Source organism: Onychostoma macrolepis, chromosome 23 (genome assembly GCF_012432095.1).
Source record: "Onychostoma macrolepis isolate SWU-2019 chromosome 23, ASM1243209v1, whole genome shotgun sequence".
Taxonomy (NCBI): domain Eukaryota; kingdom Metazoa; phylum Chordata; class Actinopteri; order Cypriniformes; family Cyprinidae; genus Onychostoma; species Onychostoma macrolepis.
The window spans coordinates 6,333,000-6,360,175 of NC_081177.1; the positions used below are offsets into that span (position 1 = coordinate 6,333,000).

Sequence of the window (27,176 nt, forward strand, 5' to 3'; positions counted from 1 at the left end):
GATGAATGAAGCCATTAGAGAAAACAGAGAATGCGGTTATGGAAAGAGTCAGTTAAGCACCTGAGTAAAACCATCAGCGCCGTTTATAATGGGGTCTTTAGCTTATACTAAACCTCTGTTTCGTTTAGTTAAATGGACGATACTTGCATTGCCTTGGTCGTTGACGAGTGTCCGGATGCAGTCTCGGATGAAAGTCTTGATGTTTTAGACTTGCGATCACGTTTTTCCGGGTTGAAGAGTGATGAATTCCAAAAATGTCCTGACTCGATGGTGATTGGGAGTTTCTTCCCAGGTGGAAAGTGAAAAAGAGCTAAGAAAGAGATCTGCTGAGATCCGAGGACCTTTGGTTGAATGGAAAGTCAAGGCCGAAAGGCCTGGCGCAAAAACCTAAGGGCTGCTGAGGAGCTCACATCCTCCTCATCCTCTTAAGATCTAAAAGAACCGCAGACTGGAGGCGGGTCACTGATGTGAGAGCTTTATCTGCTATAGAAGTCACTCCTTTCGGGTGTCAAAGAGCCAATGGTGTCTTGAACTTTTGGAGGGAAAGTTTACAACTCTTTGTCTCCGAGTATGGCCATTTGCATATGTAACTGGATCAGAAGTTGATATACAAACTACTAAAGATTCTTAGAAAACTAATATGTTGCATAGGTATCAACATATAATATACACACTCAATTAGATCATCCGAAGACGAATTGATAGAGACCAAACATGGTATAAGTGAGGTGATATTAACTAGTGATCTATCATAAGCATGCATAAAACAGTATACAATACACAAGAACAGTAATAATATACACAATGACCTGAAGAATATGTGTGTTCATTCAAAGAAAGGTTTTTCTATGAATTAATTAGAGAAGAGTCCATTTTTATGGCATAATGTCTTTCCTAAGGTTCAAAGATGGTGAGAGGGAGAATTTTCAACATGCCGTCAGGTCCTTAAGTTTATCTGGTCTGGCTGAAGTGTCTTGGTTGTCATGGTAACCGGGGGCCTGGAGTCATTCACAGAAATACTGGCACCCAGTATGTGTATTGGGTGAGGAGTCTGTGACTATTTGTTAATCTAATGATTAATTAATTTGTTAAATCTAATGAAAAATTGTGTCTGATTGGTCCAAATGCTACACATCCTTGCTGAATAAAAGTAGCATATCAATTTCTTAAAAAAAAAAAAACTTTCTGACCTCTATGTTTAGCTTCACACTTTGTATATAAACATCAAACTACTAAAACACTCTCATCGGTAACATGAGGACATTGCGATCTCAGATGTAGTGTGTATTGCTCCGAGTCATGTGATTGTTAATGAGTTTCTTCCTGTGCACAATGTGAACCGTCACGTCTGCTGCTCAGCATGGGCTGCACGTGTTCGATGTGGTTTCCCAACACTGTCTGTGCATCTAGGGAAGAGAGCATGGCACATATCAGAGCGAAACGGGTCAAAAGTATCTGATACAGCCATGTCCTCAGAGTCACAACCACTACAGCACGTCTACAGTGAGTCCTGTTACCCAGCATGCCCTCTCACCTCATACGCAAGCAGCTTCCCCAGAGGCACAGCAATGATGATTTTTACTCCATTTTAAGGATGTGCTGGAGTTGTTACTGAAAGTGAAAGGTCAGCATGATTGCTGTTTGCAAACGCAAAATCATTTTAATGCAAAACCACTGACTCTGAAATAATAAAGCCTGATTCTAAAGAAAAAGCTATTGCAGTAACCTAATGATTCATGTTGGCACAAATGGCATATTGTGTTTAGCATACTAAGTCATAACAAAGAAAACTCATAATTGCGTGTGTTTAATGTTCATACTTAATTGTCATAAATGTAAAAATTAAAAACAGGGAAAATAAAATAGTAAGAATAAAACATATAGTAAAATATATTTAAAAAAAAAATGCAGTTTAGAGTAATATTATTGCATTCCATATTGTATTTGAAAGACATTTTTGGCATAAAGGGCATGTTTTGCTTTTGAACATTATTAATTTTAATGTGTGATAAATATGAAAATTACAAATAAAATGAAAAATAAACATGGTAAGAAAATAGTAAGAATAAAACATATATTGAAATATATTTTATGTAAATGGTTATTATTTTTTATTAAAATCATTTAAATAAAAATGTAAATAAAAATGTTTTTATTTAAATAAAAGTTCAAAACAGTTAAATTAATAATATATTATAATTTTTGTGATACAAATAAAGATAATAAAATAGTAAGAATAAAACATATATTAAAATATATTTAATACAACATTTAAAAAGTTTTATTACATTTAAATATGCAGAACCTTCTTAACGCAAAATCATTGACTTAGAGTGTTTCGAACCTGTTTCTGAAAAATAAATAATGCAGCATAAATACTGCATTATACCCTTGGAAAGGTTTTTGTAAGAAAAATAAAAATTATACATAAAATTATAATATAAAATTAAAAATATTAATAAAATAAAAAAGTAAAAAGAATATAATATATAAATTATAATTATATTTAAAAAATGCAGCTCAGGGCAATATTAATATTTAACTTCTTCATTTGAAGGACATTTTTGTTTACTTTTGAAGCAGTTCAGAACGACTGCTTTAGTGTACAATAAACTTTATTGTAATATTATTGGTTCTCTACATTCATCAGGTTTGTTAACATAAGAGCCTGAGCAGAGGGCAGTGGAGTAAAGGTCATTACAGCCAATGATGTGGCGGCTCTTATCATAGTCTAATTTCCTGTCTAAACTTTGAAGCTGTAGATTTAGTATTAACCATCACATCTGGGTCATCAAGTCCTCTGCAGCTGCTAATAAAACTGCTTCGGTCTGTTTATACATGCTCGTCACGTACAGTGTGCTTTATGGTGTTTTCACGTGATCACAACACAGGTTTCCTCGCTGTCTTTGTGAAATTTGGCAGACAGGCTTCATCATTTCTCCAGCAGCCCTGCAGTCATTCACCGCTCACATGAAGCAACTTGGACAAAAGTTGCATCTCCTCTCCAGCCTCATGAATATTCATGTAAAGTGGGCGTCGACAGGCGACCGCCGGCCTTAAATAGACAGAGCATCTGTACCTCCAGCACCCACAGAAACTCTGAGGATAAACCTTAACAAGGACTTATCATCTGAGCGGGTTCTGCAACGTCTTACAAGTGAGTAAATGTTTTACTTATTTATTGTTTTTTTTTTTTTTTTTTGTATAAATATTCTTTTCTGCTTAGATGCTGTAAAATTTGACATACACTTTAAAAATTAAGAGACTATTAAAATGCTACGGACAAACCCAGTTATTTATTGATTTATTTTCCAATAATTTCCCTCATTCTAACAACTGTGAAAGACTGAATGGACTTTTTATGCAATTTTACAGTAAAATACTGATACATGTATTAAGTCAAAGCTCACATTTGATAGTTTTCATTGAAATAATTATGTTGTTAGATTAATAACTAAAGTTGAGCCTTCTATATAGTAGTATTTACCAGTGTTATTTTAGTATAATTGAGACACTATTATAGTTTTTATTAATATTTTAAATTAGTTTTCATATTTTCTGTTGTCTTTTCATTTTCAGTTAAGGTTTTAGTCATTTTGCTGTGGTTTTGTTGTTTTTAAATATGTTTTTAAGTACATTTTAGATATCATTTTAGATTTATATTATAAATTTGATGTATTTTTATTTTAGGTTTAATTTTAATCATTTTACTACATCAAGTCAACTTTTATTTTATTTCAAGTAATAATAGTTTTTTTTATGGTTTTAACTATAGTTTAAGTTTAGTTGACTATAACAACCCTGGTATTTATCTCAGCTTTATCTTATCATGCATAATTTGAAAAATTAAATATCCCACCAAAATATGAAAATAAAATGAATTCTGAACAGCATTTTATGTTGTTTTTAAGATAAGACTTATTATCAGCACTATTTGCTACAATAATTTACTTAATTGTCATATTTTCATATCATGACCTTTGATTTTTTTTCTTTCTTTCACAGACGAAACTACAACTGAAATGGACACTATGCATGAGCTCATCCCTTTTGCTAAGGAAATGCTGAGTGCCGGTCCCTCCAAGGGCTCCCTGAAGGTCTATCTAGTGGGCGGCACGTTCGCCGTCCTGGGAATGGTGAGCGGTGTGGTCCAGGTGGCCTCTTCCTTCTTCCCTGACCATGAGGAGCCTGACTTTGAGATGCTGAAGGTGCGGGAGCTCATGCCGGTGAAGGAGCAGGTCCAGGAGCCGCAAACCAGCATCCTTGAAGATGACGAGATGGATGCGGTGATGGAGGCCAAGGCTAAGGAACTGCCGGTGAACAGACAGAGGCGGATGAGTTTCAGAGCTCACGCTTCGTAAGGCTCGTGCCCTGCTGCTGTTAACGCTACGTGAAGAAAGTTGAGCCAAAATGAAGTTCTGCTTGTGCACTGATCCGCGAGGAACACAGTTATTGTACTGAGAGCTGCAGAGCAGCAGGGAGAGGGAAATAACGACTTGATAGTTTACGACTGTTACGTATGTCTGTTTAGATGGTGTAACGATTTTTTATCAGATGATAACTATTTATAAAGGATGTATAAAAGTCATGTGTAGAGTGTGCTCACTTTTACTGCCATAAAATAAATACATATTTGCTCAATCTCTGTCACTCTGTTGTAGATGATGTTATGATTTTCAGAGTCTTTTCTCATTTGTGCTTATGTGGAATTGATTTTCACATAAAGACAAATCTAATAAATGAAATGTTCTGTTTACTTTCTTTCTGAAATAAAAAAAAAATAAAAAATTGTGAAGTGATGGTGATTAAAATACACTTCAAATACACTGAAAAAAAAGAAAAGAAAAACAGTTTCTCATCTGAGTAGGAATAAAAAACTTATAAAATAATTATAGCTGGACTAAGATTCAGAATTTAACTTATGATTCAATTTTTGTGTGAGAAAAAACTGTTTATTCTTTAAATAAATTACTTAACAAAAAGGAATTAGTATAAAAAGATTACTATTGATTATTACATATTATTATATATCTTAATTCAGTAGATTGCAATTAAATTGCAAACAACACCAACAACAATAATAACTATGTATGTATTTATTTATGTAAAGTTTTTCTAGACTCCCATAAAAAATAAATAAAAAATAAGAAAGATTTCGAAATCTTGTGACATTGTTTAAAGATGATCCTATATGCATTTAAAATAAATTTACGTTGATATTTCCAGAAATAATAATTTTAAGAGGAATATTCTAATTTGAAACTTTTTGTGACTTCTCGAGGTCGTGTCTTTTATTTTGGAAGCAAAACCGGAACCGGAATTGACGTCCGGGTTCTTTAGGAAGTAAACAAACCCTGGGCAGCTCAGAGTGGGATTTAGTATTTAGATTCTCGTTCATTGTTTGTGTTTATTACTGTCATCTGATAATGTGAGTACAGTTGTGTGACGCACTTTAATTGACTTTTCTCTTCAACAAACTTCCTCGTTCTGTCGTTTAAACGCTGCTAAATCTGACAGAGACGTCAATTACGCGACATTTCTGACGCATCACGCTGCTGTTCCTTGTCAGACCATATTTAGTCTGATATTTATAGTACTTAAATTTAAAATTGTATGTGGTGGATTTTTTACACATTTATCCATATCTTCATACGTACATATTGAAAAGGCCGTAATTTAAGACTTTCGATATGGTCTCAGATTATACTTGAGAAATGGGCATGAATGTAAACAATTAATCAAACAACCAAAGTATTTTCATTATTGTGTTATTTGCCATGACCGTCATATAAAAAAAAAAGGTAAGGAAAAGAAACTGAAAGCTACAGGAATCATTTGGATGAGATATTCATATTTTGTGATTTTACAGTGTAATGTTCACATATTCATTCATTATTATTTTATAGTAACTTTTAATACTTAAGATATTCTAAACGAAGCTATGATTACCATGATACATTTTTGCTAGGATGAATAAGAGTGGATATGCATGCTTACTAAGTATTAGTATTAAATCTGAAAGAAAATGTATAATAAAAATTAATATATATGTATATATATATATTATTGGTAAATATTGAAAAATGAAAAAAAAATCTATGTATATGTAGAAAAATAGCATTATTCTTATTATTGTTTCTGTTTTTGTTATATTGGTCTTGTAACATTATTATGATTATTATATTTAAAGTAATTTTGGGTTTAGGCACCACATACATCAAAAAAGAAAAATGACAAAGAAAAACACAAAGCTTTTACACTCTTTGAATGTGATTGAATGTAAATCTATTATGAACTTACAATAATGTTTGAAGAAATACTAATGCTAACTGTATACCATGATAATTTTTGTTAGGCTTATGCACTGTATATCACACTTTTTATGTTTGTGTGTCATATTGAATTGTCGTAACTGTTTGTATGATGTTGTGATTCTTTCAGGTTACAATTTTGACCTCATCGGCTGTCACACTGCGTCATCACCGGGTGTAGTACAGCGGCTCCATCATGTCAAGGAAACAGTCAGGGAAGCCCATAAAGGGAAACAGGAAGTATGAATTAGAGAGGAAGAGAGACGAGAGGGCGGCCCGGCGGGCTCTGGCCAAAGACAAGAAGAACAGACCTCCAGGAGATGATGGAGAGGAGTTCGTCAGCTTCTCCAACCAGCTTCAGGCTCTGGGGCTTAAACTGAGAGAGGTGCCTGGAGACGGGTATGTGTGGAGGACTGAGATGACAGTCATATAGAGTATGAGATCTTTAAGGAGTCGAGCTTCTGTTTCTCATGTTCTCCTGCAGGAACTGTTTGTTCCGGGCTCTTGGAGATCAGCTGGAGGGACATTCGCGAGGTCACCTGCATCTGCGGCAGGAGACGGTACAGTACATGATGACGCACAGGCAGGACTTCGAGCCCTTCGTTGAAGATGATGTGCCATTCACAAAGCATTGTAAGAGAAGTGTATGTATGTGTGTTGCCATAAATCCAAAATAAACTGAAACTTAAACAAATCAGATTGACCTTGCAACTCACATTAACCTCAAAGATTACTGTTAATAGTTAATTAGCAGTGTTTGCTTAGTCAAGTATTGCTCATACTTATATTTTTAACTTTGAAAAAAAAAAAAAACATTTGTGCTATAGACATTTGACATGTTTTATTGTTAACTGAAATATTTACGTTAATTGAAATAAAATAAGATTAAAAATACACATCGTTTTAAAATAATAAAACTGACAAAAACACATCAAAATGACTAAAATGTAAAGATTAACATAAGAGTGGACTATATAAAAACTAATTCAGAATATGACATCAGTACTGTATTAATGATACTACAATAACACTGGAGCCTATAAACAACCAGAAGAAATATAAAATGTATATATAAAAAAAATCTAGTTAGAGCTTGCAGTAGAAAATATAAAATAAATCAAATAAAAATAAATACAATTTAAAAAAAAACCTAAACCTATTTTATTTCGGTTAGTTTCCAAGGCAGCATTTTTAATTTTTGTTTAGTTTCAGTTAAAGTTTAAGTTGAAAATAACTAAACTAAAACTGAAATAAAAAATAACTAAATAGAAACACTAATAACTAAACTGGACAGATAACTAAACAGACACATTTTTTTTAACTGAATTAATAAAACTTAAATAACTTAAACTTAGATAAAAATAGAAAATAGAAAAAAAAACTAATTCGACATGAAATATGACATCATTAATTTAATACTGTATTAATGATAATACAATAACACTGAAAACAACCAAAGAAAATATAAAATATATATAAAACAATATTAAAATAAAAATAAAAATCTAGTTCTAAAATTGTTACATATATTTATTTTTGTAAAATAAACAAAATATAAATTAAGTAAATAAATATAAGTGTGTGTGGGTGTATATATATATATATATATATATATATATATACAGTGGTGTGAAAAAGTGTTGGCCCCCTTCCTGATTTTTTATTTTTTTGCATGTTTGTCACACTTTAATGTTTCAGATCATCAAACAAATGTAAATATTAATCAAAGATAACACAAGTAAACACAACATGCAGTTTTTAAATGAAGTTTTTTATTATGAAGGGAAAACAAAATCCAAACCCACATGGCCCTGTGTGAAAAAGTGCTTGCCCCCTAAATCTAATAACTGGTTGGGCCACCCTTAGCAGCAGCAACTGTAGTCAAGCGTTTACGAAAACTGGCAATGAGTCTGTTACAGTGCTGTGGAGGAATTTTGGCCCACTCTTCTTTGCAGAATTGTTTTAATTCGGCCACATTGGAGGGTTTTCGAGCATGAACTGCCTTTTTAAGGTCATGCCACAGCATCTCAATTGGATTTAAGTCCAGACTTTGATTTGGCCACTCCAAAACCTTAATTTTGTTTTTCTTGAGACATTCAGAGGTGGACTTGCTGCTGTGTTTTGGATCATTGTCCTGCTGCAGAACCCAAGTGCGCTTGAGCTTGAGGTCACGAACAGATGGCCGGACATTCTCCTTCAGGATTTTCTGATAGAGAGCAGAATTCATGGTTCCATCAATTATGGCAAGTCATCCAGGTTCTGAAGCTGCAAAGCAGCCCCAGACCATCACACTACCACCACCATGTTTGACTGTTGGTATGATGTTCTTTTTATGAAATGCTGTGTTGGTTTTACGCCAGATGTAACGGGACACACACCTTCCAAAAACTTTTGTCGCATCAGTCCACAGAATATTTGCCCAAAAGTCTCGGGGATAATCAAGATATTTTTTGGAAACTGTGAGACAAACCTTTGTGTTCTTTTTGGTCAGCAATATCTTTTGCCTTGGAACTCTCCCATGGATGCTGTTTTTGTCCAGTCTTTTTCTTATTGTTGAATCATGAACACTGACCTTAATTGAGGCAAGTGAGGCCTGCAGTTCTTTAGATGTTGTTCTGGGTTATTTTATGACCTCCTGGATGAGTCGTCTTTGTGCTCTTGGAGTAATTTTGGTAGGCCGGCCACTCCTGGGAAGGTTCACCACCGTTACAAGTTTTCTTCATTTGTGGATAATGGCTCTGACCATGATTTGCTGGAGTCCCAAAGCCTTAGAAATGGCTTTATAACCCTTTCCAGACTGATACATGTAAACTATTTTGTTTCTCATCTGTTTATGAATTTCTTAAGATCGTGGAATGATGTGTTGCTCTTTAAACATGCTTTACTTTGTCAGACAGGTTCTATTTAAGTGATTTCTTGATTCAACAGGTCTGGCAGTAATCAGGCCTGGGTTTGGCTAGTGAAATTTAACTCAGCTTTCTAAAATAATGTAGTTAATCACAGTTCTTTCATGATTTAATAGGAGGGGGCAAGCACTTTTTCACACAGGGCCATGTGGGTTTGGGTTTTGTTTTCCCTTCATAATAAAAAACTTCATTTAAAAACTGCATGTTGTGTTTACTTGTGTTATCTATGATTAATATTTAAATTTGTTTGATGATCTGAAACATTAAAGTGTGACAAACATGCAAAAAAATTAAAAATCAGGAAGGGGGCCAACACTTTTTCACACCACTGTATATATGCTGTTATCCAGCTATTCTAGTGCCTTGTCATTGAAGAAGTGTTTGTTGTTTTTGTTTGTCAGTGTCAAACCTCTCACAGCCGGGCACGTTTGCCGGTAACGATGCCATCGTGGCCTTCGCTCGCAGCCAGCAAGTGAAAGTGGTTATTCATCAGCTGAACGCTCCTTTGTGGGAGGTGATGGAGCATTTATTGCTTTGATTCACGTCATTCTAATGTGTTTCTATTAATGGTTTAATACATTTGTTTTACATGCAGATAAATGGTACAGAGAAGCCTTCATTCCGTGAGCTACACATCGCATATCGCTATGGAGACCATTATGACAGCGTCCGAAAGATTGGAGACAACTCTGAGAGTCCGGCACATCTGTGTATAGAGGTCTGTCTGGCTAAACAAACATCAGTCACATACATAAACCACAGTCTGACATTTTCTGAAGGCAAGTGTCTTTTTTTCTTTGGATAGAGTCTGAATAATTCCAGACACTTCGGAGACGGTCAGAAGGACAAGACGAGAGGCACCTCTCCCTCACGCTCTCTCTCTGAAGATGAAGAGCTGATCTTGAGCATTATCTGTGCTGACAGTCAGTCAATCTTTAAATCACTGTTTTAATTCTGTTTCCTTCGCTCTCAGTGTGCTCCTCTCACCACTGTTTTGTGTCCGCACAGGTCAATCAGACAATCTGTGTCAATCAAGTACTACATCACAGACGTGCCACAGTGATTGGCTGGAGTCTGAACTAAACAACCAATCATCACAGAGAGATTGTGCCTCAGGGACACACCCTTTATGTCAAGGCATGCAGGCTGAATGTAGTGAAAACACGTCGTCAACAGAGGGCAGCATCTCACATAAACCCAAGGTGACTGAGAAAGTTTTGAATGATAAAATATGTAATATTTAAAAATCTCAGATGGAAACAGTATTATTTTAGTATTATTTAGATACCATTATAGTTTTTAATAATATTTTGAATTGTTTTTATAAATCACCGGTTTTTATTTTAACTCAAAAGTTTTAGTAATTTCTTCTTTTTTTTTTTTTTTTTTTTTTTAAATTAGTTTTAATTAGATATCTAAGATGTCTATAGTTTTTATTAATTTTTATTTCAGTTTTAGTTATTTTAGCACATCAAGTAAATAAATAAAACATTAAAAACATTTACATTAATTAAAATAAAATAAATGTTAACTGACAAAAAAACAAACTTATTTTATTTCAGTTAGTTTCCAAGGCAAAATATCGAATTTTTTAGTTTCATTTAAAGTTTAAAATAACTAAACAAAATGAAAATAACTCAACTAAACCTGAAATAAAAATAATACAAACTAATAGTACATTTGTTTATAATTTTTTGTTTCTATTTTAATTTTAAAGTTTTAGTGATTTTGTTGTGTTCTTGTCTTTTTTTATTAGTTTTTTTTTATCTATTTTTTAATATGTCTATATAGTTTTTATTAATTTTTATTTCAGTTTTAGTTATTTTAGCACATCTGGTTAAACTAAATGAAAAGTTAAAGGTTTATATTTTATTTCAAGTAATGAAAATATTTTTTAATAATTTTAGTTTTAGTCAACTATAATAACCCTGGATGGAAAGAACTAAAATAATAAAGTTTTCTTGTATTTTTTTGCTTTTTAGCTCTCTAATAAACAAAGGAAAGAGCAACAGCGCCTAGAAAAGAAGAAACGTCAGGAGGAGAGACATAGACAGAAGGTTTTACAGGGCAGAGGGTCACATGACCAGAATCAGAACATACCTGAAGCCGTCACTCTTGTGCCAGCGCTCAACACCCTGAGCATCTAGAGCAAACGTGGGAAACCGTTTTAGGTGGTCCGTACACTGTGTAATGATCCAGAAACCTATCATTTAAATGTACAGGGAATGTTTTGTATGATTGAGGGTGCATTCCTTTAGCAGGAGATGGCGTCAAGATACGTCAGGTTGTACGCTGTGCTTGAGATTGCTGGCGGCTGCATTTTTTGCATCGAACATAGTCAAACATTAACCCTCATTAATTTCAGTTGACCCATCTGAGCTCAGCCAAAGAACACTTGGAAAGGGAATCAAAATATTGAGAGGAAAAAGAGTTTAAGATTAATTATGGACCACTGTTTAAGCCTGTCAGGGTTTTTGATTAATTTGTTTCAGTTCTGGTTCTACATTCAGTTTTTGCATTCCAGTTATCATTGTTTTAATTTAGCATTTCATTTTCAAGCAGTTGGGCAACTTCATATTCTGCAGTGGAATTCTGTAAATAAAATTTTCAAATGGGATTTAAATTGTGTACTATTAAATATTATTCTCTAAAAGGGTGAAATTGGTCACGAACAGGTCATTTTTGATCTCAAAATCAAATTATATTTTGCTTAAAGCAAAATAAATAAATAAATAAAACAATTTTAGGACCATTTAGAGTAGAGCATTTATGACAACTAAGCCCTTTTATCATTCCTGTGAAGCAAAATATGATTTTAAGAATGTATACATCTTGAACTATTGCATCATAAATTACTGTATTACAGTAATGGAAAAATGAGTTGTGTGTTTTTGTAATGAGAGTCTAATGACATAAATAGTGGTAATTGCAAAAAAAAAAAAAAAAAGCACTTTACGGTCCAATAGCAAGTTTGGTTTTCTTTTATCTTTTTTCCCCCCCTATTTTGGGGTAAAATGTCACTGAATACATAAATTAAATAATACATAGTATTTAATTCTTATTTAGCAATTAAATATCATAATCTAAGCTAAAATAAAAGGCATAAATATTACACGTTACACAGAAGTTTAGAAACAAAAGCAGACATGGATTGAAATATATATATATTTTTTGTTGTTGTTATTTAATAACTAAAAACCTTTTGAAAACAGTGATGTGTAAGACGTGCAGCCAAGCTGGGAATGAACAAGCACCTTTTCATAATACAGAAAGCCAAAACTTGTCATGTTGCAACAAACAGAGACAAAATATCAGATGCTGAATTTTTTGAATAGCTACAAATTCCTGTGTAATGACACTGAAATGGGATGAAAACCATCATTAAAGACTGTACAAATAAAATGATGTATTCCTAAACACTATTTTAAGACCTTGATCCAGCCTGCGAACATATGTTTGCCTGTTAAGACTCAACTACAGAGAAAAACATTCTCCTATGAATGGTAAATCCAGTCTACAGTATGCATGCACAGGGAAAAGCTTGACCCACTGAAAGAGTATCTTTTCTTCAAACAGACCAGCCATGGCCCTTTTGAACCACAAAACATCTGCAAAGTCTTAATACTTAGCCACAGTGATTAAAATCCGTGCCAGATTTTCAGAGTTTCGCTGCTAACAAAATCTGTAGTTATGGTAACGTGTGTAACTGAAGCAGGGTTACAATATATGCATTGACCTTAAAGAAAAACCAGTGATGGAAGTCATTCAGATTACCCCTAAAACTGTCTTATTGTTCCCAATTCCAACTGTGTGGAGAAATCTAGAATATACAGTAACCAACTATATCTCTGATAAATATAACTCAAAAAGCATTAGTAGGATATTTACATACTATTGCTTTGGCGATATAACTCTTTTATAAAAACTTAAATTTCTAATGCGTAAACATTCTCTTGACAATTTAAAGGAATATCATGGGTTCATTTGGAAGTCTGCACATAAATGTTCAAATACACACAGTTACTCGAATATAGCTGCATGATAAAATAGCTCATTTTGTCAAAGTAATAATCAGTCTTTCTCTCACGACCATATAAAGTTGGTAAACCCTCTAACTTTCACCCTAAATGCAAAAGGATACTAACAACGGACTGTTTAATGTCTTGTCCCATAGACTTCTATTATAAGTGCATTACTGTAATAAAAGGAACAATAAATGGGTATTTTCCTCTCATAATTCAGACTTCTTTTCTCAGAGTTGTGGGATATAAACTGAGAATTGTGAGAAATAAGCTTGCAATTGCAAGATAAAAGCTTTCAATGAACTTTTTTTCTGTGGTGGAAACAAAAAAACAGAATAATGTAAACTCAGAATTCTGAGGGAAAAAAATCAAATTATACACTCAGAATTGTCAAAAAAGAATTGAGTTTATATCTCACAATTCTGTTTATACCTTGCAATTCTTACTTTTTTCCTCAGAATTATAAGAAACAAAGTCCAAATTGTGAGATATAAACTCGAAATTGTCAGATATAAACTCGCAAGAAAAAAGTCGCAATTAACTTTCTTTTTTATTCCACAGAGGAAATTGCAAGATGTAAACTCAGAATTCTGAGAAACAAAAAGTGAAAACTGAGCTGTGAGAAAAAAAGAATTGTGAGTTTATATCTTCATAATTTATAATTAAAAAAAAAAAAAATTGTGAGATAAAAGCTTGCATTAGCAAGAAAAAGTTGCAATTTCTGTGGCAGAAAAAATAATTCAGAGAAAAAAAAGATTTAAACTCAGAATTGTGATAAAAAAGAATTGTGAGTTTATTTCACGCAATTCTTACTTTTTTCCCTCAAAATTGCAAGAAAAAAAGTCCAAATTGCGAGATATAAACTGAAAAATGCACAGCAAGCAACAGATCTCAGCCGTCAATAGCACTGAACTTGAACCCGAAACATTCCTTTAAAAGTCTGATTCTTCAGAAGGTCACTTTTGAGTTCAGACTCATTTAGTCTCTGTGTTAGAAGCGTGAATTGGAGCTTGTTTGTCAGTGCATGTTGTGTGGGTGTTTCAAGATCACCATCTATGGGTGATGAGTATTCAAACAGTTACAGCGTCCTGGACTCCTCTGTCCTCCCATCTGTCTATGTGTGGGAAGTTTTTGGTGTTGTTCATTCCTCCATCTTTCATATTTGGCAGAATGGCGCTCCACAGTTCCAGGTCAACGCAGCTGTGTGGTAACACAAACAGAAGGTGCTTATTATATTAAATGTTTGTTTAAAAGTTAATGCAAGGTAAAAAGCTTAACAATTTGCTTTTTATTTGTCCATCCAGTGTATGTCATGCAATTCTGTGGTAAAATTACTCACTTCGCCTTTAACCCTAAAAAAACCTACAGTATTATATTTGATCCGCAAATGTCTCTAAATGATCAATGCCAAAACTTTGCTAAAACGTTTATACTTTTTTTGCAAGTAAAAAAGTATAACTGTAAGAAAGTCCACCTTCAGGTTGTGGTTCGCGTGTCTTTTTGCTGTGAAATATTTACTGATTTTTATAAAGTAAACATATGAATAACTTTTATATCGTTAGTAATATTTCAGGATGAACACTTATTGGACTGAATTATCCTAAATCATATTATGTGAGTCATAAAAACCTGATGACCTGATAAAAACCTCCTCAGACTCAAATATGATACTCAACAAAAACTTTTTGTGTAGATTTTTTTAAGCTTTTGTCTATTGTTTCTTATGTCAGGTTTTACAGGGTTAAAGATGCAGTATATGATATTGACAGCTAGCGGTTGAAATGTTTTATTATGTATAAAATATATTTTAGGTGGATGCCAAGGATTTTTAGGTCAGGTAGAATCTATGATCTCTGACCCAGTTCGTTTACTGGCTTCCATGGCTGCAATAAGCTGTGTTTTCCACCAACTGGCAACCCGGAGTGTTGAAATACCATTGGTTAAAGGGATAGTTCACCCAAAAATGAAAATTCTGTCATTAATTACCCGCCCTCATGTTGTTCCAAAGCTGTAAGGCCTTCTTCATCTTCATAACACAAATTAAGATATTTTTTATAATTAATGCTGACATAGAACTGGCATGTGCTGCGTCTTGTTTACGAGCAGAGGAAAGTATGCGTATGCGTCATGGTACTCTATATAATGGCGCCTAGGGTGACTGACGCGGAGGAGAAGAATTGTTAAATAAAGTCATTATTTTTGTTTTCTTTGTGCATAAAAGGTATTCTCGTAGCTTTGTAAAATTACGGTTGAACCACTGATGTCACATGGACTATTTTAACGATGTCCTTACTACGTTTCTGCACCTTGACCGTGGTAGGATCCTTGCTGTCTTACGGAAGGTCAGAGCTTTCGGATTTCATCAAAAGTGTCTTAAAGGTGCACTAAGTGTCCACAGTATCGAACCGAGTCCCAAACACACTTGCAGCCAATCAGCAGTAAGGGGCGTGATAGGTGAATAACAACTTCAGACCCTAGGCATAACAGATTCTGCCATCATCGTTGCCATTAAGTTAAGTCGTGACGTATTGTCAAGTATGGTGACCCATACTCGAAATGGTGCTCTGCATTTAACCCATCCAAGTGCAATAACACACACACACACACACACACACACACACACCACCCACACACACACACACACACCATTTAAATAGGGGCTGTGTACGTACGTGTGGGGCTGAGATATCAAAATAGGGGCGAGGTCCTGTTGGGGTATGGGCGTGTTTGTTTTGGTGCTTTCAAATGTCAACAACGTCTGGGAAAATTTGCTTTGTGCACCTTTAGTTTGTGTTCCGAAGATGAACGAAGGTCTTTGGGATGACATGAGGGTGAGTAATTAATGACAGAATTGAAATTTTTGGGTGAACTATCGCTTTAAGTTGGCAGTGGACGGAATCAAGCAGACCAAAATAAAAACACAGACACAGAACACACATTTCAAAGTGGAATAACTAGCTGTAGTGTTGTTTTTCGGAGAAGCAATCATGTTATGGCATTTTTATGCTTTCGTTTATTCAAAAAATTAAATACAGCATCTTATTTTTATTGATATAAAATAACCCATAATCCCCGTGTTTCCCTGACAGGCGTCTCACCGGAGCCCATTTAAGCAGTGCAGCAGAGTCCCTCCCCACGGGCCGTCCGGTACACCGGAGAGACGCAGACGCGGGCCCTGGAGGGCACATGGTTGAGGGTGGTGGACAGCCGATTGGGTGGTAGATACAGGGTGGAGTGCTGGCTCTGATCTCGCTCCCATGTGACCCAGTAACCACGGAGACCATCGTAACTCCCCTTCCAGCGGAGCTGCACTGACTCATTGCCCACTGTGGTCAGCTGCAGATCTGAGAGAGCTGGCAACACTGAGAGAAACAGAGAGAGAGGTCAGGCTTCCCGTTTCTTGCTGGGAATTAGAGGGAGGGGATGTGGGAATGATATTGGCTGGAACATTAAAATAGGGTGGTCCCATCGGAAAGCATCTCATTCCAAATGCTTCTAATGAATTCAAACAAGTTTTAGCTAATACTAATATTTTGTTTATAAATAATTCGTTTGGGGTGAGTTCAATTTTTTTTTATTCAGAAAGAATGCATTTGACCAAAAGCGACAGTAAAGGCATTTATAATGTTACAAAAGACTTCTTTTTCAAATAAATGCTGCTCTTTTGAACTTTCTATTCATCAAAGGATCGTGAAGAAAAATGTATCATGTTCCCGCAAAAATATGAAGCAGCACAACAGTTTTTAACGTTTGATTATAAGAAATGTTTCTTGAGCAGCAAATCTGCATATTAGAATGATTTCTGAAAGATCATGTGACAGTGAAGACTGGAGTAATGATGCTGAAAATTCAGCTTTGCATCCCAGGAATAAATTACATTTTAAAATATATTACAATAGAAAATGGTTATTTGAAATTATAATGATATTTCACGTTTGAACTCTTTTTACTGTATTTGTGATCAAAGAAATGCAGCCCTGGTGAGCAAAAGAGACTTCTTTAAAAACATAAAAAAATATTACAGACTGTTAACTCATAAAATGAATCAAAATTATTTGATTATCTTAACAAAACTTGTAAGAATTATAATCTTTTGTTGGTCACAGAACTTATTTACTTATTAACTTCTGTTGGTATTTTGTGGAGGGAACCAAAAAGTGATGTTAACTTGGCCTACAAAAATGGATCAGCAGTCTATAGAAACCAAATGAATTCATCAAAATGACAAACAAGTAGCTAGATATCTCCATTTTCTAAATTAAACTGAGAATGCTTTAGAAATTCTAATTCATTTCCTGTATTTAAAATAAATTTGAATTGTAATGCCATTTGAGTTTGAGCTTAAGGAAGCAGAAGTAAATTCAATTACACTGCAATGTGTCATTTTACTACAAAAGGAAAGTGCAGTGATAATGAGATAATAATCTGTTGGTTCTTACCCTCCTGTGTGCAGACTTTAACCGTCATGGCTCTCTCTCTGCCGGAGGCCTGTCTCGCGCTCACAGTGACCAGGTACTGCGTGTCGGGATGCAGGCCGGTCAGGACTGTGGAGTTCTGTCTGTTACTGACGCTGACGACCCGCAGCGGGCCTGTAGGAAGCGCTGAATACTCCAGCTGGTATCCCTGGATGAGGTGAGGCAGCAGCGGACCCCAGCTCACACGCACGCTGTTAGTGTTGGACTCTGACACGGTCACTGTCGACAGAGTCTGCACCTCTGGCTGAGGAGAATTCACTGGCGGCGAAGACACGAGAGAGAAGAACATCTCAATGTTTGAACAAGGTGTAAATGATGCATGTGGTTTTTATTTAGTTCTACTTAAGTTTATATGCCTTCTGTGTCCCTTAGCACGCATAAAGTCAACATCCCGTTTTACTAATGAAAAAGGGGGGGGGTAATATGCACCCATTCTTATTCAGTAAATGTGCAGTGGATACCAGCAAGTTTATATATATATTTCAGTATTTCTCAGTGATTCTTAATTGTCATTATTGTAATATAGTTAACATTACATTTTAATTTTACAAAAATATATTAAATATTTTATATCAAGTTAACATGAAATATGAACATTCAATTATTATTTGAATTATTACATTTAATGTTCATTTAATGAATGATATTTAATGCCAATAATAATAACAACAACAACAAATTTAATATTCATATTTTATTAATGGTATCTAATTAATGCTAATACTAATAATAATAATAACAACAACAATAATGTTCATATTTACTTAATGCTAATTATTATTAATATTATTATTAAAGTAATGGTCATAAAATCACTTTCCTTCTGCAGTATAATTTCTTTATTATTATTATTATTATTACAACAGCTATACATTTAATTTCCTTTAATTTATGTTATTTAATGCTAATAATGCTAATTATTATTATTAATTATCATTATATTTATTTAATGTTAATAATAATAATAAATTGAATATTCATTTTAATGATATTACTAATTCTACTACTACTACTAATAATAATAATAGTAGTAGTAATAATAATAATAATAATTATTATTATTATTATCATTATTGTTGTTGTTGTTATTGTTATTGTTATTATTATTATTATTATTATTATTATTATTATTATTATTATTATAAGGATAAATTAAATAAGGTGCACCAAAAATGTATTGTCTTAAAAATATATTTTCTTTATGCAAAATATAATTTGGGATGAAATCTGATCTGGATATATTATTGAGAGATTGATGGTTCTGCACCTGGCTGTGTAGTGAAGGTGGTCTGAAGAGAGTTGAGGAACTCCAGGTTGGCCTTCGGTGTGAGCGTGACTGTGTATGTGGTGTCTGGACTCAGGCCAGTCAGTTTAGCCGAGCTGGCATCTCCGGGCCGCGTGATCCTCTGAAAAGGACCCAAACCAGTGCCAGGACTGGTGCCTGGACCTACCGGCCCTCCGGTCTGCCCTGATCGGATGGGACCAAACTGGATATCGTAGTAGCCGGTGCCGGCCAACACAGGCCTCCATTCCAGCTGAGCTGTAGTGCTGGTGACCGACTTCACCTGTAGCCTCTCGGCCCGGATAATCTCTGCGTTTGATCAGAGAGAAAGAGAAATAGAGATGGCAGAAATTAAATTAATCACTCGAGTCACTAAATCCATGCCTAGGGCAATTTCTAAAAGTGCATGACACCACCTGATGTGAATTATTGTGTGCGAGCTATGCAGTTTTTATGTGTTAAGTGTTTGGAAGTTGCAAATTATTATTAAAATAATAATAACTATAATATTAATTTTTGATATGTAAAATGATAATAATAATAATAATTATAACAATACATTTGATGTTCATATATTAATAAATTAATGTTCATAATTAATAAATACATTACTACTACTACTAATTGTTATTATAAGCATAAATTAAAAGTTAAAGGCACAAAAAGTAACGGTCATAAAAAATATTTTCATTATGTGAAGTGTACTTTTTATTTCTTATTTTATTATTATTGTTAGTATATTTAATGAATGCTGTTTAATTAATGCTAATGGTAATATTGATTATAAAAAACTAATACTAATAATAAAGTATAAATAATAAATTTAATGATCACATTTAATGCTAATAATTATTATAAATATTGAAAATAACACATTTAATGATCATAATTAATAAATAATAATAACAATATTTATTCTAAGTATAAATTCAACATTTAAGACACAACATTAAAAAGTAATAGTCAAAATCTAGTTACTTAGTTTATTATTATTTTTATTAATACATTTAATGTTAATTTAATGAATGTTATTTAATGCTAATAATAAAACTAATTATTACAAATATAAGTAAATATAATAATCATATTTAATACATATCTAATTAATGCTAGTAATAGTAATAATAATACATTTAATGTTCATATTTAATGCTAATTAATAATAATATTATAATTCTTACAAACACAAACTAACTGTTCGTTAGTGACACAACGAAAAAGTAATGGTAAATCAAAATCATCAATGGAAAAAGTAAATCATTTTCATTATGCAAAGCGTAATTTCTGTACTTTCCGGAATAATCTCTGCATTTGATTTGAGAGAAATAAGAGATGGCTGAAATTAAATTAGTGACTCAAACCACTAAATCCATGCCTAGGGCAGTTTCTAAAAGGACACGACACCACCTGCTCTGAATTACTGCGTGCGATCTATGCGTTTGTTGATGTAAGTGTCTGGAAGTTGCACGTATGTAACGCTTTATATATGTGCGGAAGAATGATCACTAATAATAGCAACGTCTAGCGCTCCGGGGGACTTCGCCAGGGGTTGAAAAGGCCAAAATAATTTCTGTATAAATAGCCCTCATCTCCCGTTACAGTGTCTGCGGGTTCTGTTCCTGTTTCCTCCAGGCCCTTCTTCTCTTGAGCTGTCTCAAGCTATTTGTGTCGGAGTTGACTGGCATTCGAGATTCCTTCGGCACAGTGGGGCGGAGGTACAGAGATATTCACGCTCACATAAGATCACTTTCCCTGTTTAGAAAACGCTCTCATAAGATTGACTGTTATTTTGAATAAAATATGAAATCAGGGTCTCTTTGGATAGTGTCAAGAATTTTGTGTTTTCATTTGATTCAGTTACAGTTAGGATTAAAGCAATAATTCTTATTTGTCATCAGTTACTCACCCTCATTTCATTCCAAACTTGTATTCATTAATTTTCTACAAGTATGTTTTTATGATTTAAGAAATTTGAGAGCTACTGCACAAAGGCCAGATTTTCAGTAAATAACTATTTATATTCCAATATGTTCCTCACATAAATAGTACAATTTCATAGAATATATACAGCAGTCAAATTGACTACTTTTATGGTATTTCAGTGGTGTTTAACTTCTATAATAAACTTGTAAATCAACGTGTTATTTTATTTTACTTGACTTTAATGATGAACATTTTTTGGAGTCCCAACATTTCACCTTCGAGTTTGTTCGAAAGTTGCAGTATATGCATATACTGTAAATGTATTTATTAATTTTGTTTAGGTTGTTTTTCATTTCTTTCAGTAAATAGAAATTATATACAATAATTTGTAGTTCTCATTAGATTCTTACTGTTGTGAGAAAATACTTAAAATTCCATTTTAATATTATAAAATAAATAAATATATAAAAAATAATTATTAAAATATATTAAAAACATTATGTAATATTGAATCAATAATAACAATAGATCATTGTTGTTGTTGTTGTTATTATTATTAGGGTTTTTTGTCTGTTTTGGACCTTGACAGTCTATGGTCAGTATTTATTTACTTTATTTAGTATGGATCATCAAGATCAAGCTAATCATGAACTTCTCATTAGATTCGTATTATTGTAGTAATAAATTAGTTAAAGTAACATTGTAATATTACAAAAACATATTAAATATTTAATACTTAATTAATAATAATAATTTTTACATTTAATTTAAATTGATTTATTTATTTTTATTTTTATTTATTAATTTATGTTGTTTTTTTTTGTTTGCTTTTTTTGGAGCTTGTTCCATGGTCAATATTTACTTTTGTAGTATGGAAAATATCATCATTAACTTCTAAACATCTACTTTTGTGTTCAATAGAAGAAAAATCCATACAGGTTTGTAATGTATTGAGGGTACATGATAACAAAATGTAGTTTTTTTTTTTTTTTTTGCCATGAAATAATGCAGTTTTGAGACATTTGATAAAAAAAAAAAAAAAAACACACCAATAATTGCGTTCCTCAAGTCTTCACTGATGATGTTGATATCATCAATGTCCACAAAGAACAGGTGCTCCTCGGCGGGTGGACTCACAGCCTCTCTCAGCACCTGATAGTTCCCGTGACCAGTGGAAACCACCAGGACGGCCACGCCCTCTTCCCGCAGCCTCGCCATTGGTTCCTGCACCTCGCCGGGATCCACTCCATCCGTGAGCCAAACCAGAACCCTGGGCAGATCTGGTCTGGCACCTCCTGGCACGCCCTGTTTCAGAATCTGGTTCCTAGCCATCAGGAGAGCGTCCACCGTGTTGGTGTCGCCCTTCAGCTGTTTAGTCCTCCCCAGGGCTGCCTGCAGTCTGTCCTGAAAGCTGTAGGTGTCAAAGCTGAACTCCAGATGGGGTTCGGTCCCAACCTGCAGCAGTCCCACCCTCACCTGGTCCGGCCCCAATGAGAAAGGCAGCAGGAGCTCCTTGAGGAAGTCCACCATACGGAAGAACTCGTAGGAGGCCACGCTACCAGAGGAGTCCAGGAGAAAGAGGACATCGCCTTCGCAGCAGTTTAAAACTGTAGGTGAAAAACAACAGCAGACATTTAAGGAAATGATCTATGCTTTAACATCTCAAGAGGGGAGTGTTTATTTAGCACATAGCAGCACTAAAACACTCCAGACTTTCCGAGGCATGAGCAGAACTCTGTGTGAGTATATATACACGCTTTGGTTGTACACTCTTAAAAATAAAGGTTCTTTATTCGCATCTATGGTTCCATGAAGAACATTTAATATAAATGGAACCTTTTCATTCCTTTGTAGTGGAAAAAGGTGCTTTAGATTATTAAAATGTTCTTCACACTAAGTAAAAATGGTTCACTGAAACGTTTTTAAGGAACCAAAGATGTTTTTTTTTTGTTTTTTTCTATGGCATCATGAACTGTTCCTTTAATGTTAGGGGTTATAAAAAAAGGGGATGCGATAGTCTTGTAGAGAAATAATTTAAATATAACAATAATATGAAATATTTTAAAACTATATATTTAAAATATATATTTTTAAAATATATTTAAAAATTCACAAATATTTATATATTTATTAAGTTTTAATAGCAAATTAATAATAATTCATATTTTGTTGTGAATATAATATATTATATATATTGTATATTTAATTATAATACTTCTTATTTTGTTAGTAATATTTACTAAATAAAAATATTTTAAATAGTAATATATTATATAGCAATAATAAAAACAAAAATTCTTGTCCTTATTTTATAGTAGTATTGATATATAATCATTGCATTTTTAGCCAAATTGTGCAAGCACAAGCAAGCCTGGAGCTTTTTTTAAACTCACATTTTAAATTGCAACTTTTGTTTGGTTAGAAATGTTATCAGATTTTCCCTCCCAAACTGTGCAGACCTTCTTATTAATTAAGTTTCACAGCTTCAGATAGAAGCTGACATACAAGTTTTTACAAGTTCGGATGCCGTGTACGCATACTCCCTCTTAACTGACCACAAACTTGTTAAATGTTTATAGTGAACACAATAAAATCAGGAGAAACTCTGAGAAAGAACGGCCAAATGGAGATAAGTTTGAAATCAAGTGAGGAAATTAGTCATTTGCGAAGGAAGTGGGCTTGAACGGTAGATGCTAAAAATAAGGATAAGAAAACAGTAGTATTTATTAGCATAAGGAAGAACTGGGAGCTTCACAATATTTCAGGAGATGGAACATTTGATTTGGCCGTAACAGGAATTTCCTGGCAGAGGAGCCCTCTAACCTGGAGCTGCATGATAAACATAAACAGATGGGGGAAAGAACAGCCCTGCTACTGGATGTTACAAGTGGGAAGCGGACGGACGACGGCGGGCGGGTGGGTGGGCATGGAGAAAAAGGGGGGAGGTGAGAATTGGCTGTTCCATATGAAGTAAAAGAAGGAATGTAGAGCCTTTTCCAGAAGCCCATGAAGACGAAGAAAGCGAGTGTGCAGAAAAGAGCAAGAGAGCGCGAGTGGGTGAGAGGCCTCAGCGAGCCAAGCGTTTGCCACCAAGGACAATTCAAAGCCACCCACCCAAGTCCTGTGAGAAGACCTGGAGGCGTCCGAAACAATTTGAAGTAAATTACAAGAGAATCTTGCAAATCTTAAGCATCTTGCTCTTTTACAAAAATATTGTACCCCAGTTTTGGTGACAAAAGTCCTGTTTCACCAATGAATTCGGATGAAATCTAAAATCATGTGCATAGTTTGCATAGTTTTCTTTTGCTTTGCTAAGAGAAAAGAGCCCATCGGGTCACTTGAACCCATGACTACTAAATAATTGACCTTTGCCAGACCGCTTGGAAGCAGGGTGCGGTGGCACTTTGCACAGAAACTCCTGTAGCCAAAGCCAAAATGCTCAAGGCTCTTCCAGAATTACTCTCTGTGAGTCACTGTTGGTGTGTCTATGATTTTGTTCAGGCAGGCAGCAAAAAACTTGGTTTTTTTGGCATATCAGATTCTTATATGATTTGTTTTTTATAGTCTGAACAGCAGTCAATTATGGAAGCTTGTATTCTACCAAGGCAATTGCGACTTTTCATCTCACAATTCTGACTTTTTAACAGAATTGTGATATATAAACTTTTTTTGAATTCTGACATTTCTCAGAATTCCGTGTCTACAGCTCTGAGTTTCCATCTTTTTTTGTTTGTTTGTTTTTGTTTTGGCTATGGAATAAAAAAGGTAATTGTGACTTTTTTTAATCTCGCAACTTTTTCTCTCAGAATTGTGAGTTTATATCTTACAGTTCTGCATTTGTGCCTCACAATTCTATGTTTATATCATAGCAAGTTCTGACTTCTTTTAAGAATTCTGAAATAAAAGTTCGCAATAACATTTTTCATTTCCTTACCGCAGCAGAAACAAGCTTCCATGTTAAACACATGAAGACTGATTTTTGCAAATCCATGTGCAACTTGAAATCTGACTAAAATGTACTGTTTGTGGCATATCTGACTCAAATCTGTTTGGATTTGTAGTCTGCATAGCAGAAAATCAAGAAACCTAATCTGAACCATGGGCAAATCTGCATGCAATCTGATTAAAATCGTGTCACAAAGTGTGGAGATGTGGTCAAATATGATCATTTTGGCTCTCTTGTTCCTCATATAGTGAACTACTGTATGTGACTATGTGCGCTTTTGGATACAGTGCATGCATAAATTCCTCTGTTGCTTATCTTCTATCTATGCATTTCATGATTTCAGTGGGATGTCTCAGCAGAAGCAAAATGTACACAATAGCTCTATTTTCTGGCATTTAATGTTTCTCATTACCCTAGAGCGGTTGATAGCCTAACATTAGTGATTGACAAGAAGAGTCCTTTAATTCGCATGCCTCACTCAATATGTATGTCAGCGATGTGCTGACAGCAAGTTATTGCAGTTCTATTCATACAGCTAATACTCACTGTGATTTGTGAGATCTGAAAATTCAATGCAGTCACTTCAATTATAGAATTTTTATTTAATACATAAGACAACACCCAGAGAGAAAATGCTTTACTGCATCTTAAAACATTTACGAATGGACCCGATTATTATCAAGTATTTGGCTATTTTCAATTTTTCTTTTGCTCAGATCACTTAAACATGGGCCACATGCTTTAGAGGACAAGAATCCCCTGACATGCTGAATGAAGCAAAATGCGTTTACACATGTTTTCTGTCTAGCTCACATGTTTGTAATGTATATATTCTACTGCTCGCTCAGTCAGGTTTATCAGTAATTATATCCACCCAAGACTAGAACTAAATAGAATAGAATTCCATACTAAGGCTAACGTTAACTCTGTGCATTGGTCAATGATTTACATTAGCAATGATTATTTAAACTCACGTGTTTGTTCTGGACTCATTAAGTTGTTCTGGATTTATTAATCGCTATTCGCTAACATGAAATAACTGTGTACGTTTCTTTGTTTTGCTAAATAAAAGATTATCTACTCTTCTGAATCAGGTACTGACTGATATGACTCACCTGGATCAGGTACTGACCCACATGACTCACCTGTCCCGAGACATGACTCACTTAAATCAGGCTGCCGAGTCTTGAATAAACCTATTTGAATCACCAGAATCAGGTATAGAGAACTGTAATGGTTCACCTAAATGACATAAACAATGTGTAAATCACACACTGTCTGAGCCTTGAAGCAAAACACAGCCTGAGTCCTGACTCAAATGACTCCTCTGAATCAGATACCGAGTTCCGAATTAAAAACATGTGATTCGCGTAAAGTATGTACCGAGTCCTGAATAAAATCACTGAAATCATACTAAGCTCCGAATGAAAACGTGAGTGAAACGACTCACCTGAATCAGGTACCGAGTGCTGAGCGTGTCCTGCCCACAGAAACACGCTGAACAAAACACACGTGAGCGCTGTACGGACCTCCATGATGGACTTTAATCCAAAATTATAGTCAGTTCTGGACGTTTTAACGCGTCTACATCGCCTAGCGCAATTTCTATTCAAATAGTTTTTCTAAGCCCCCTATGGTTCACTTTTAAAGTCGCATTCAATGCAGGCAGTCACCGGAGCTTTTTTTTATATAACATCAATAAAATCGCACCTGCGCGGTTATTCTACATAATTTACGCGCTGAGAACGAAATAAACGCGCAACCTTTCGCTCTCCCATAAACTGCTCAGTGCTGATCAAAACCCGTTACGGAATAAACTCTCTCTGGGCTTCTGAATGCAGCAGGTTCCCTCCCTCCCCCTTTCTCTCTCTCTCTCTCTCTCTTCTCCTCTGCTTTGCTCTGCGCAGCGCACTCCTCCTCCTTCATTGCTTTAGAAGGGGACCAGCGTCACCAGTTTGAACCTGTGCCCGGATTCTGGTCCTTCTCATCTTTGTTACAGTTATTTTCTTGCTAGGGAATGGGCATATAATATGTATCATTATGGGTAACTAGAACTGGCCACTTGGGTCAGGAAACACTTGGGAGTTCAGTGGAGCCTTTTAGTTGACACTGTTTTTACCCATGGTACCATGGCAATACTTTTACATACACCATGGCAATATTGTGGTTTTTGGTCATGCATTTGTGTCAGTGTACTTCAACAGTATATAGAACCACCAAGGATGCATTTATTTGATCAAAATTGCAGTGAAAACAGTAATATTATGGGATATTATTAACACTTTAGTAAACGGACCAATTTTCACTATTA

General features: G+C 34.4%; 3 protein-coding genes across 4 annotated transcripts; 2 read left to right on the forward strand and 1 right to left on the reverse strand.

Annotated features, from left to right (window-relative positions):
* The first annotated feature begins 3,001 nt into the window (after positions 1–3,001).
* On the forward strand, positions 3,002–4,791 carry g0s2 (G0/G1 switch 2). The gene is made up of 2 exons (XM_058763586.1): positions 3,002–3,157; positions 4,006–4,791. The coding sequence occupies exon 2, from the start codon at positions 4,023–4,025 to the stop codon at positions 4,359–4,361; it is 339 nt and encodes a 112-aa protein (XP_058619569.1). The 5' UTR covers positions 3,002–3,157; positions 4,006–4,022; the 3' UTR covers positions 4,362–4,791.
* A 481-nt stretch (positions 4,792–5,272) lies between these two features.
* Positions 5,273–12,232, forward strand: otud3 (OTU deubiquitinase 3). Of its 2 annotated transcripts, none has more exons than XM_058763583.1 (8): positions 5,273–5,428; positions 6,442–6,710; positions 6,796–6,944; positions 9,619–9,731; positions 9,813–9,935; positions 10,023–10,140; positions 10,226–10,419; positions 11,200–12,232. In XM_058763583.1, the coding sequence occupies exons 2-8, from the start codon at positions 6,508–6,510 to the stop codon at positions 11,362–11,364; spliced, it is 1,065 nt and encodes a 354-aa protein (XP_058619566.1). In that variant the 5' UTR covers positions 5,273–5,428; positions 6,442–6,507; the 3' UTR covers positions 11,365–12,232. The 2 variants fall into 2 exon arrangements, with proteins under 2 accessions (XP_058619566.1, XP_058619567.1); XM_058763584.1 differs by lacking the exon at positions 5,273–5,428 and adding an exon at positions 5,508–5,801.
* A 132-nt stretch (positions 12,233–12,364) lies between these two features.
* vwa1 (von Willebrand factor A domain containing 1) lies at positions 12,365–26,702 on the reverse strand. The gene is made up of 6 exons (XM_058763582.1): positions 26,316–26,702; positions 21,969–22,526; positions 18,982–19,305; positions 17,679–17,972; positions 16,338–16,601; positions 12,365–14,439 (listed from the first exon to the last, which is right to left on the reverse strand). The coding sequence occupies exons 1-5, from the start codon at positions 26,398–26,400 to the stop codon at positions 16,348–16,350; spliced, it is 1,515 nt and encodes a 504-aa protein (XP_058619565.1). The 5' UTR covers positions 26,401–26,702; the 3' UTR covers positions 12,365–14,439; positions 16,338–16,347.
* Between the last annotated feature and the right edge of the window lie 474 nt (positions 26,703–27,176).

What these genes read in the sequence shown, in the direction of transcription:
- g0s2 (XM_058763586.1), top strand. Translation starts at nt 4,023, where the DNA reads ATGGACACTATGCATGAGCTCATCCCTTTTGCTAAGGAAATGCTGAGT.
- otud3 (XM_058763583.1), top strand. Translation starts at nt 6,508, where the DNA reads ATGTCAAGGAAACAGTCAGGGAAGCCCATAAAGGGAAACAGGAAGTAT. An exon ending in AGAGAGGTGCCTGGAGACGG is followed by an intron (nt 6,711 to 6,795) that starts GTATGTGTGGAG and finishes GTTCTCCTGCAG; the next exon opens with GAACTGTTTGTTCCGGGCTC. An exon ending in GCATCTCACATAAACCCAAG is followed by an intron (nt 10,420 to 11,199) that starts GTGACTGAGAAA and finishes TTTGCTTTTTAG; the next exon opens with CTCTCTAATAAACAAAGGAA.
- vwa1 (XM_058763582.1), bottom strand. Translation starts at nt 26,400, where the DNA reads ATGGAGGTCCGTACAGCGCTCACGTGTGTTTTGTTCAGCGTGTTTCTG. An exon ending in GCACTCGGTACCTGATTCAG is followed by an intron (nt 22,527 to 26,315) that starts GTGAGTCGTTTC and finishes TTTCACCTACAG; the next exon opens with TTTTAAACTGCTGCGAAGGC. An exon ending in CTTGAGGAACGCAATTATTG is followed by an intron (nt 19,306 to 21,968) that starts GTGTGTTTTTTT and finishes GATCAAACGCAG; the next exon opens with AGATTATCCGGGCCGAGAGG.